Genomic DNA, 12,105 nt, shown 5'->3' with positions numbered 1-12,105 from the left:
TAAAACATATTTGAATAATAAACCGATTGATTAAATGAAATAATATAATAATATGTTACATAAATTTCTCAAATATAAATGAATGTTGGATACTTGAATGAATACAATTCAAATAGGATTCAAATAAGGCCATTTTGGCGCGCGTCTAAACGTCAAAACGGTTGTCCTTGAGCATAAAGAGGATAGGCGATATACCATTATAAATGGGTATTTACAATGTGTTTGCCGGTTTATAAAGGGCATTTCACAATTCAGTTATGTCCAAAAAGTGTCAAAAAGAAATTGAAAATGTGTCGAACGGCGTGGATTGCCATTTAAGTGAAAACATTAACAAAAATGATCAAAAATCAATGCTAAGCTCTGTGATAGGCACATCAAATGTCAAGCTGTGGATGCACCTCAGGACGGCGTTTTCGTGCAACAGCAACGAGGAATTCGTTAAAGCCCTTTTGGATATTGCTAATGAACACTTGGATAGGTAATTTTACTATATATTTTTTCTGTTCAAAGCGTTTGCGGTCGGTGGTTTATGATGCTCTTTTTTCGTTGACATCTTGATCGGAGGACGATACATTTCTGACAGATCAATAACAACAAACACGTGTGATTATTTATATCAAATTACCGTCTATGTTATTCCTTATGTCTTTCAATGTTTGTTGCATTCATTTAATAACTATGCAATAACGATTTAAATCAGGTTAATTCCTAGGAAATTGTACTTACTTCATTGGATATTAACACTAAAAAACTATAACAATTTAAAACATATTTGGAGATTTTCTAAACAATTGTAGTTGCCTACAATCATAACTATGGATTTTTTATTATATAAAATTTGCTTTAAAATTATCAATTTAATAATAATTAAATATTAAATTTTTACTTTTAAAATAATTATTATGATTTTGAATAACATTGTAAGTCATTATCAAATGTTCCATGAATAAATAATACATTAATTTTTTGTACTATACATTTGCAATGATTATGATTTAACTAATGAAATTTTGAACTCAATGACTTGATAAATACTAATGAAATAGTATTTATTATATAGTGTTCAAAATATGTAGAGGAATTAGGAAATGCCTGTTTAATATATAATGTGGGATCAATAATATTTCCAGAAATAAGATCAACAAAAGCGAAAATACTGAAAATCATATCAACGAAGAGAGTTCAAAAAGATATGCACGATTAAGGAGGGACCAGAGGCTTAGAAAGGATGCAAGAAAGAATGTTCTTAAGGCTGACAATTCCGATGAAAACCGAGAGCAGAAAAGCGTTGTTCCATTGGAATCAGACTTGGATGTATCGAATAACGCAGCAGAAGACCTGGCCAGCTCGGAAGCGGTTAAAAATAGTTTAATCTTAAACGACACGAATAAATTGTATGTGCCTTTGAATGATAAGACAGGTATTTCTGTTAAAGAGGAATTACCGGAGGTGAGTTCGAAACCTGAACAGGTGCTCGAGAAAGTCAAGAAAGCGAAGAGCGAGAAGAAGGCTAAAAAGCAAGAGCACGATATAAGAAAAGCTCCGGAGTTGCTGCTGCAAACATCCGAAGTGAAAGAACAGAAGGAGGAGAAGGTGCAAGATGCGAATCAGCGATTAGCCATAAAGATAAAGTTATGCGGTGGTTGCAACACTCGCCACTTGCAAGACCAATGTCCACTGGGAATTCCTAAATATGTGATTGAAGATTTACTTAAACACGAAGAATGGTTAGAGCAGTTCATCGAATTGTACGGCAAGAACGCGTCAATTGAGGATGGAAAAACTGAACTAGAGAGTAGCACAATTAATAAGTTTTCGTTTGCTTATCAGTCGCTTCCAATGAACCTTTATTTTGAGGAAACCAACACAGTTCACGGGTTGGGGGTGTTTGCTAAAAATGAAATTTATGATTTCACGCAGTTCGGACCTTTGCTTGGGAAAACGGTCAAGGAAGTTGACATACCTGAGGAGTGCAATATGAGGGATATTTTCGAAATAAACAACGGAGACAGTCCAACATATATTAATACCGAGAACGTCGAAGAGGCGAATTGGATGAGATTCGTCCGACCATCGCCTACGAGGGAATTGAGGAATGTTACTCTAATCTCGAAAGATGATTCCCTGTATTTAGTTACTGTGAAAAGAATAACAGTCGGAGAAGAATTGCTTTATTGGCAGGACGATGTGTCGTCTAGCAATAAGAAGAAAATGGAGAAAACATGTGAGTTAGCATTAGCTTTTCACAACATACTTCTTATATAAAATATGTAACATTTTAGCCTGCGGGGGTTGTAACATGACTTTTCTTCATCCTCTTTATTATAGAATTCATTGCTCAGTATTTCATGATGTTCGTTACAGTTTAACTATTCGCAAATACCATTGCAAAGTCTGTGGCGTTGCCGTTTTGGGCAAAGAGAACATCATGAAGCATGCCATTGAATTGCACAACGGACAAGGTGCTTATCAATGTCAATTTTGTAAGAAGGTATTTCAAAGGAGCAAGTTCCACTTTACGGAAAATTCAATGTAACTAAATTAATTTTCAGTTTTTCCTACGGCTCAATTATCTAGAAATGCACAGAACATACGGTTGTTCGGCGAATCCGCATAGGTCGAGACCTCTTTGCGATTTCTGTGGGAGGAAGTTCTGTCAGCCACAGAAGTTGAAAGTTCATATAAAACGAATGCATAGTGGTATGAATTACATTTTCAATTATCGATTCAATTTTCTACTAAATATCTTTTATAGATATGTCAGAGGTTCTTAAAGAGTTTCAATGTAAAAACTGTTTAAAACTGTTAGGATCTAGGGCTGCGTTGCAAAGGCATTTAAAGGAAGTGCACCAAAAACAAGTGGAGGGTGCTTGTGCGTGCAATAAATGTGGTAAAATGTTCCAAAACAAATCTAATTTAAAAATTCATATGCTTACGCACAGCGGGATAAAACCATTCAAGTTAGTAAATTTATGTTATTCGGTAATTTTATTATTTAAAATATCAATATTTTTAGATGTGCTGAGGGTAATTGTATTGCAGCATTCACTACTAAGCAATGTTTACAATTTCATTATAAGAAGGTGCACGGATTCACGGAAGAAGTGATGCCAAAGATAGAACGAAGCGTTGATTACACATTTGAAGCGTACAGTGGAACGGATGATATAGAAATGATGGACAAACAGAGCGATGATAAAAATGATATGAACGACAGCGATCAGGAAGACAACAGTAAGTTAACTAACTCTTTGTGTTTTCATTATTATTTTTATCTTCATTTGCAGATTTAGAGCTGGATGACAGGAATATTGATGAACCTCCCGATTTGCATTCGCCTTTGCCGATCCAAACGAATGATCACTCTTCTAATTCAGATGAAAGTCCACCAACGCTTGAAGCGTATGCTCCGAGCATGAAGATAATAAGCAAAGGTAGTAAAAAGTGGATCATAGAAGAACCGCTAGTGAGGAATGATATTTATCCAATGGAAAGTAGAAAGGACGAAGTCAACTTGGACGTGGAAGAAGCTGATGCTTATGATACAAGAAAGTTGAACACCAATTTAAACACTTTCAGACATGAATCCAATGCGAGTCTCTTGGTAGAAGCCGCATTGGATTCCGTTTGTAGTGAACCTAATATAGATATTGATGTCAGTACAACGCCGAACTGCACGGACGCGCTGGTCAATAACCTGTATACATTATCACATGGTGATACATTACCAGAAGTCACCTACAACCATTCCGTGGATGTTAACGATTCTCGTGATATAAATCTAATATCTCCTTCAGTTAATGACCACATCTCCGTTACAGATGATCTGAACGATGAGTTACGCCACACCCAAACGATTGGTATAGATTATTCGAGTTTGCAAGAGGACTTCAGTCCACCCACTTCACCGAGCAGAAACAATTTTGTGCGCAATTACATCAACGAGAATTCACCAACAAACCCTAATAACTACGAGAACCAATCAAAGAATATTTCGCCTCAAGTAAGTCCACCCAGGTACGATTTCGGTCAGACAGTGAACGCTGAATCGGATGATAGTAGTGGCATCGGCGCTCAAAATCTAAGCTTGCACAACACGAAGGATGGTATCCAATTGGATTTATCGATTTATAAGTCGCATTACAATTTCGATACGAGTAGTTTTCTTCGTAAAAGTACGAGACTGAAGTTCGATGAGAATGATAGAAAACAATCGTATATTCTGGACGTTGATAAAAGCTATAACGATGATACCAATAAATTTAGTATGAACGGAAATATTAGTACGAATCAGGATAATTTGGAGAATGAGTTGTCCGATAAAGACTTTGAGAATATACAGGATGTGAAGCACAAGGATAACGATTTAGATCTATCTATACGCAGCACGTTGCCAGACATTAGGAACAAATTTGAGATTGATCTGGATCTCAGGAAGAGCTACGATATAGACGCTGAGATTAGGAGGAACACTTACGAAGGTTCTCTAGATGATTTTCGGATGAAAAATTATGATTTGGATAATTTAGAGCTGAGGAACAATTTAGAGAGGAATAAAACGTACGAAAGTATAATGGAGGATTTCAGGACGGACAGGAACTTTGAGCCGCTCGTGCTGAATCCTTCTGAGCTGCAAGGTTTGGATATGTCGGCGCGTAGTTATCACAACTACTCGAATTTGAATAGATATCATCATTTGTATCCGGAAGTTGATAGACCCACGGTGGATTTGAGGATGAATTACAGTCCTCCGCCGCCGACTTACTCTCATGCAGATATCTTGAGGGTAGTGTCTTTGGATTTAACACCACCCGGACGACACAGTGTAGACTTAAGCCTTCGGACGCATCAAATTGCGAATTCGCGATTGCTGAGTGATCATACGTTGCAAGCTGCGCCGCACCGTTTGTCTTTGGATCAGAGCCGATTGATGAGTACCGATTTGGGTGCACCCAGGCATCTAGGTACGGATTCCCGATTGATTTCAGATATGAGCAATAGGATCCTATCAGATCACACGACAAATAGGATATTATCTAACGATCAACTCTCAACTAATAGGTTGTTGGGTACGGAGCAACGACTATTGACTGACGATTCAAGGCTCATATCGGATCAACCGAGGCTATTGGATCAGAGTAGATTATTGTCGGATGGAAGGATATTGCCTGCTGCGCCCACTACTGGTAATATGTCTCCCGTCGCATATTCTGGGTATCCTGTCTCGCCCACCCATCCTTACCATCCGACAGCTTTGCCACCTAGACCACATGCTACATCCCCAAGCAGCACGCCCTATCATCATTATCCTACATACTATTAATATATGTACATATATTTTTCTTTTCAATATCTAGTCAATATTTATAATTACGTGCCAAAGTGTATTTTTTATTTTCATCATGATTCTTTTATAATAATATATTATTTATTTGCAATACTTTATACTTATTTAATTTCTTTTACAATACTAAGGTTTATAGAACAATGAGTCCTGCAATTCAAAATATGTACAAATATGTTAAGTCTTTTTAACAGTACTCAAGTAAATTACTTGATTAGTCTAATGCTTTAGAATTTAGTCAAATAGTATGGTTTTGCTCATTTATTATTGAAATACAGATTTGCTATACGATAAACAAACAAACAAGCATATTAAATGTTTGCTCTCATTGTGTAATCTAAATAAAGGATTATTATGCAACTGGTTATACAAATTCGTGCGTAACAGTTTGCTACGAGCATTCATGTCCACCATTGCTCGTAGCAGATCTTTCTATCTCGCGTATCGATTGTTGCCGGTACTTTTCGTGTCGCCCATATTTGTTTCTAAAATGTTTAATAACAAAATTATGCAAATTTAATACACCGATATTCCGACAACATGACGAGTGACATCAAAATTCTTCGTAAATAGAAGACCTCTCTTCTGATCTGACCATTTGCAGTCCCATATCCTTTTACATACACCTACAACAAATTGAAATACAAATGCGAGGCCGATCAGGAAGACGGTATGTGTATTTAATTCGTATTTAACTCTCTTCGTGCAGTTTCTGCGTTTCCTTATTTTCCTGTACCTCGTAATTGCCATTTCTCCTTCCTTGCTTACCAAAGTTCTGCATCCTTCTATTGTATTTATAGTTTATTTACTTTACAGATGAATATTCCAATTAGAATCTGTCAAAAAAATAAAACATTGTTATACAACTGAATGATTTAAATACATTGTTTGACATTCACCAAACTAATGAAGATGCTTCTATATTCTCTAATTGAATTCATATATTAATTACATTAATTAATGATATTAACTTAATTTGCTTATCTTTAATGATCCTGTGTTTTTTCTTCTTTTGTTGACGTTAGTGTATATAATGAATAATTCATTATATTGAATGCAAATAAACATAGTTTCTATAAATAAGATTTCAATATTATAAAACTTTGCCCATTCTCTTATAAATAATTGTAATCTTTTCACAATTGTTTGAAGGTTGTCTATAAAGTAGTAGTTGTAGACAAAAGAGATGTATTGATGTTTAATATACATGTATTTTTTTATATAAATATAATCAATGATTTGTTTATAGAACTGATAATATGTTATTTTTATAAATCAATAACAATAACATAAAGTTATCAGCGGTTTGTAATTGCTACCACCGTGATGATTGACTCGTTGTATATATATATTTTTAGTTATATGCTTTACGCGTATAATAATAATTGGTATCTAGTTCTAGAAGTAGAGATCGCAGAAGATCGAGAAGCCGAGAAAGGGGTAATTATGGAGGCGGACGTCGAAACAATGCAGGAGCCTGTCTACGGAAGCCCAGATGGGATCTGAGCAGACTGGAACCCTTTAAGAAAGACTTCTATGTTCCCCACTTGCGTGTCGCACAAAGAACCAAGTACGAAGTGGACGAGTGGCGTCATTCAAAAGAAATCTCGCTGAAGGGGAAACAGATCCCTTTCCCCGTACTTAGTTTTGAAGAAACGTGTTTCCCGGATTACGTTATTAGCGAAATAAGAAAAATGGGTTTCAAAGCTCCCACGCCGATTCAGTCACAGGGATGGCCAATAGCTTTATCCGGAAGGGATATGGTGGGCATAGCATCCACAGGCTCCGGGAAGACACTGTCTTACATCTTACCTGCAATCGTTCATATTAACAATCAATCGAGATTGTTGCGCGACGATGGACCGATCGTTCTAGTTTTGGCACCAACCAGGGAACTGGCTCAGCAGATCCAACAAGTCGCTTGTGATTTTGGACAAACGTCGCGGATACGGAACACCTGCGTTTTTGGCGGGGCCCCGAAAGGTCCGCAAGCCAACGATCTCTCCGATGGCGTGGAAATAGTCATAGCCACGCCCGGACGACTGATTGATTTCCTGGAGAGCAACAGGACGAACCTGAGACGATGTACATATTTAGTTTTAGACGAAGCTGATAGAATGCTCGACATGGGCTTCGAGCCGCAGATACGTAAGATCATCGAGCAAATACGTCCAGATCGACAGACCTTGATGTGGTCTGCCACATGGCCCAAGGAGGTCCAAGCTCTCGCCACTGAATTTTTAAAAGACTATGTGCAGATTAACGTGGGCTCGTTGCAATTATCAGCTAATCATAATATTTTACAAATCATAGACGTCTGCCAAGAGTACGAGAAGGAAACGAAGTTGAGCACTTTACTGAAAGAGATTATGGCTGAGAAAGAAAATAAGACTATCATATTTATAGAAACCAAGAGACGTGTTGATGATATTACAAGGAAAATGAAACGAGATGGGTTGGTGGCTTCACTTTTTTTATTTATTTATTTTTGTTTCCCATTTATTTATGATCTTTGATGTTACAGCTGGCCGGCCGTTTGCATTCATGGCGATAAATCACAACAGGAACGGGATTGGGTACTCCAAGGTAAATATTTATATTTCTTTTTTACTGTTTCTTCTATTCATATCAAAATTACAATTTCATTGATGTACCTACCACGCTCTGGACATGAGCGTTTTAAGGTCTCCATTTATAGTTTAATGTTTATATTTATTAGTATTTCTAAACATTTAACTTTTATGAAACATGAACTAGGATTATGCATATCTGAGATATACTAAAAATTTAATAATGCTTGTATATGCTTTTATGTGGCTTAGTAGCTTAGGCTGTTATTCATTTTTAAAAAGAACGTTTTCTTTTTAAAGTAGTTTGGGCCACTCTGTTATCCTGCCACAACAAAGCAATGTCCCTGGAAATTCCCAGGATTCCTGAGTTTTCAATGATGCTGCCTGCATCTGGGCGAATACACTCTGCACATGTGCAGAAAGTGCATTTAGCTCCGGGTCCTACAAAACGTATCCTACATATTTTACCCCTACGCTTGTGCGGCTATTTACATATTGATTAATTACACTACATCAGAGGTATCAAAAGTTTGACCTTCACAAGGATTATTCGCAACACAGATCTATCAGCCTTTCATTTTAATAAATTATGGATAGTATTAGAAGATTGTTTTATGGATTTTTTCCAAGAAGAAAATTAATAATTGAATATTTTTTTATTACATATTCAATATGTACAAACAATACATATCTGTGTATCTGATTTACTATATAGAGATTTAATTCGTCTTTACGCTAAGTAAACAATTTGCTGATTCGGCAAATATATGCAGTTTATTCCATGCGATATTTCCTTCCTCGTATAATGTATAAAATAATGTTTTATTGTTTCAGATTTTCGTTCCGGTAAAGCACCAATATTGGTAGCTACGGATGTTGCAGCGCGAGGTTTAGGTAAGTCACAGAAAATAAATAAATTGAAGTACTTATGCTTAAATGCAGGCTAATAGTTAAGGAAGGATATTTTCTATATTTTACAATTTTTATTTTATTTAATTTATGAAAGTTAGCCTGTGCATGGTCTATAACAGACAGATGGAAATACTATGCAGGAGATAGCCCAACCCCGGCTGTTAAAAATGATATTAATCTTTGCTGCATTTCATGTAAAGTAGTGTCAGTATTTGTTTGCATAAAAGTAATCTTTCGCTGCGGGTACATGTTTATCTCCTGAGTATTTCGCTGTTGCTGTTTAAGAGGTGGAGTAAAGGCGTGTTGTAATAAAGTGGGCACTACTCTCTTTTCAGAGGCACAAGCGAGCTAATGACATAAGTGTCATTGTGGTTGTGCCTCTCAGTGGCGGACGACTGCCTATGCGTGGGACTGCCGGCTATAAACTTGCTGGAGGCAGCTACCTCAGCCCGTGCGGACTGGCGGGGATGCTCTGTCTCAAACTGGCGCCGGGGTCTCACTACCCACGCTACCCCTAACTGACGATGCACCCCAAAGGTGGTATGCATCAACTATACAAAATCTGTACTGTTCAATTTTATGACTATTTATTTTTACCAATAGGTAGGCTATGATTGTGTATTTTTTATTTATCTTATAATTTACTTTCCTACTCTTAATTACTTTATTATTTACTTGAACCAAAGTTAAAGACATGTGCATTTACATTTCAGCTGATGATGTAACCACAAATAAATGTTGCCTCCAAACTTGCTTATCTTTATAATAATTAATTACATTTTGATTTTATAAATCGTAATGCTATTGATGAATTGAAATTCAATTAAATTTGGGGTTCTGAGGTAAGAATTCATGCGTACGCATTCTAAGTACGCATTCATCTACTTTTCATTTACTTTTTTAAATTCGTTTTTCACTTTCAATTTTCTTTTTTGGAGGCAACATTTTCCATGAACCACCCTTTACTGTACTATAGAAATGAAACTTTTGCAGATGTTGAAGATGTAAAGTTTGTAATCAATTTTGATTACCCTTCAAATTCGGAAGACTATGTGCACAGAATTGGTCGCACCGGTCGATCTTCCAGAACGGGAACTGCGTATACATTTTTCACTCCTAGTAATGCAAATAAAGCGGCCGATCTTGTGGCCGTCCTGAAAGAGGCCAAGCAGGTGATCAATCCAAAACTGATTGAGATGACCGAGAACAGGAATTGGAACAATGGAAATTCCAATGGACGAGGTACGAGTAACTTTTCCGTTATAAAACGGAATGTGATTTTTTTCTTTTTTTTTATGTACAGGTCGGAACAGATGGGGCAGAGGAAGGCCGCAGCGATCCAATTCGAGGTCGCGATCGAGGTCTCCTCGCAGAGGAGGCAGCCGTCGTGAGAGGAGTAGATCCAGGAACAGGATGAGACGACGACGATCGCATTCTGATAGTAGAGGTAGAAGCCCATCGATCGGACGATCAGGCAAGTCTTCTACATCCAACAACAGCTTAGGTCTGGGCCCCCCGAAAGACAGGCCACTTCTTCAGCAGCAACCACCACCACCATTACCAACATCACAAATGCATCAGCCTCCACTCCCTCCCGCTCCACCAACAACACAGCAACATCAAATACAATCATCGAGTCAGCCGCCGCCACCGCCCCAGCCTCTGATGGCGGCATTCCACCAGAATGTGCCGCCCCCGTACGGCTCCTTCCCCAATGGAGCCCTCTTCTACACACATCCACCACCGCCATCTACACCAAACTCTTTCTTTCCTAATCCAGTTGGTTACCCATTCGCTGCTCCGCCACCGTCGACTTCCCATTAAATACTTCGATTCAAAGGGCTAGTTTGCAATAATTTCGGTATAACATATTTTTATTGTTGTTTTGTACCTTGAATATATACTATAGTTTTAAGAAGAATTCAGTTTTGCTTTATGTATATACAATATAATAATATATTTATCTTTCTTTAATCAAATTAACTGATTTTTTTTATAGCAATGTATTGTAAATTATATTTATTTCGATGACACTTGTAGCATATTATCATTAACATTAATATATATTTTAACTTTCAAAGTAGTATATATAATAACAATAATAATATATATTTCAAATATATATTCAAGGTGTTCGTATAGTCTGTAGTTACATTTACGTAAAACTGCTGAAGCAATAATAAAATTATAAATTTTGTTCACGATCTCTGTTCTGATACCTGTGATACGAAGATGCCCATCATATTCTATACATATAAAATGTGTATTTCATTTTTTTACAGAATGCATAGGAAAGACCTACCGGAGCTCAAAAAATTATTGATTGACAACACCAAACTAAATCGCAATTCTTTCTTATATGTACACATATATTTTAAAAAAGAATTTTTTTATTTATACTATTAAATGTCAATAAATGTAACTTTCTGTTATATGTTCTTTCGTTGTTGATCTGTAGGTAGGTATTTATTGTATACTACATGTTTCTTGCCAACATGATCGTTTTGTATTAACAAGCTTATATTAATTTTTATTTGACTTTACACATTCATTTCATTTTATAGATACAAAACTATTTTCATTTCATTATTATTGTTACCACAATAAATGTATAAATAGTAAATATTAGATCTGCACATAGCTTCGTATATTTTCATTTAAACATCTCATTTGGAATATAAATATGGACAAAACATTATTTCATATACTTAATATACAATATTTACTATTGATGAATGTTTATAAATATATAAAGAAAATATACATATTTAAAACCTATATAGTATTTCCTCTGCCATTAACAACCCATATAATACTTTAATTATGTAAAATAATATTGCTTTATTGATTTTACACGCAATATTCCTATAATCTATAGCACCAACTCATGTTTTATTACCGCTTCAACATCGTTTACACTGCAAGACAATTTGTATTCTTTTTTTAAGTAGAGTTTAATAATATTTTGTAAATGAACAAATCGGTAAGTTTCCAATTAAATAGCTGGTATCAGTTTAATGCGACTGTAGAATGGTGAGTTGTCAGAAAGATCAAAGAAACGGAAAACGATAGAAAAAAGGTATAGTGAAATTTGAGAAGACCGAAATGCTACCTGAGTACTTGGAAACAGGACATCGTTCAATTCATGCGTCTTTGTGAAAAGAGGTAGTACAAATACTAAAATAACGGAATTTGCAAGAAACATTCATAATTCAGGTAGTATTTAGAAGAAAAGAATTGTAGGAACAAATATTCATATTTCATTTGTAAATGTATCCT

General features: G+C 36.0%; 2 protein-coding genes across 3 annotated transcripts; both read left to right on the top strand.

Moving 5' to 3' along the window:
* The first annotated feature begins 90 nt into the window (after positions 1-90).
* LOC108566214 lies at positions 91-5,374 on the top strand. Its single transcript, XM_017926001.1, has 7 exons — positions 91-478; positions 1,131-2,224; positions 2,283-2,491; positions 2,553-2,700; positions 2,756-2,960; positions 3,017-3,234; positions 3,288-5,374. The coding sequence occupies exons 1-7, from the start codon at positions 258-260 to the stop codon at positions 5,321-5,323; spliced, it is 4,131 nt and encodes a 1,376-aa protein (XP_017781490.1). The 5' UTR covers positions 91-257; the 3' UTR covers positions 5,324-5,374.
* Positions 5,375-5,928: 554 nt separating this feature from the next.
* LOC108566215 (probable ATP-dependent RNA helicase DDX17) lies at positions 5,929-11,211 on the top strand. Of its 2 annotated transcripts, XM_017926003.1 has the most exons (7): positions 5,929-6,014; positions 6,741-7,799; positions 7,869-7,930; positions 8,749-8,808; positions 9,820-10,068; positions 10,130-10,300; positions 11,109-11,211. In XM_017926003.1, exons 1-7 carry the CDS (start codon positions 5,992-5,994, stop codon positions 11,147-11,149), a joined length of 1,665 nt encoding a protein of 554 aa, XP_017781492.1. In that variant the 5' UTR covers positions 5,929-5,991; the 3' UTR covers positions 11,150-11,211. The 2 variants fall into 2 exon arrangements, with proteins under 2 accessions (XP_017781492.1, XP_017781491.1); XM_017926002.1 differs by lacking the exon at positions 11,109-11,211 and having other exon boundaries at positions 10,130-10,742.
* The last annotated feature ends 894 nt before the right edge of the window (positions 11,212-12,105 follow it).

Source organism: Nicrophorus vespilloides, unplaced genomic scaffold, assembly GCF_001412225.1.
Source record: "Nicrophorus vespilloides isolate i.1.1-1 unplaced genomic scaffold, Nicve_v1.0, whole genome shotgun sequence".
In the NCBI taxonomy this organism is placed as follows: Eukaryota; Metazoa; Arthropoda; class Insecta; order Coleoptera; family Silphidae; genus Nicrophorus; species Nicrophorus vespilloides.
Note: the sequence above shows the minus strand (reverse complement) of the source record. Positions and strands in the feature narration are given on the sequence as shown.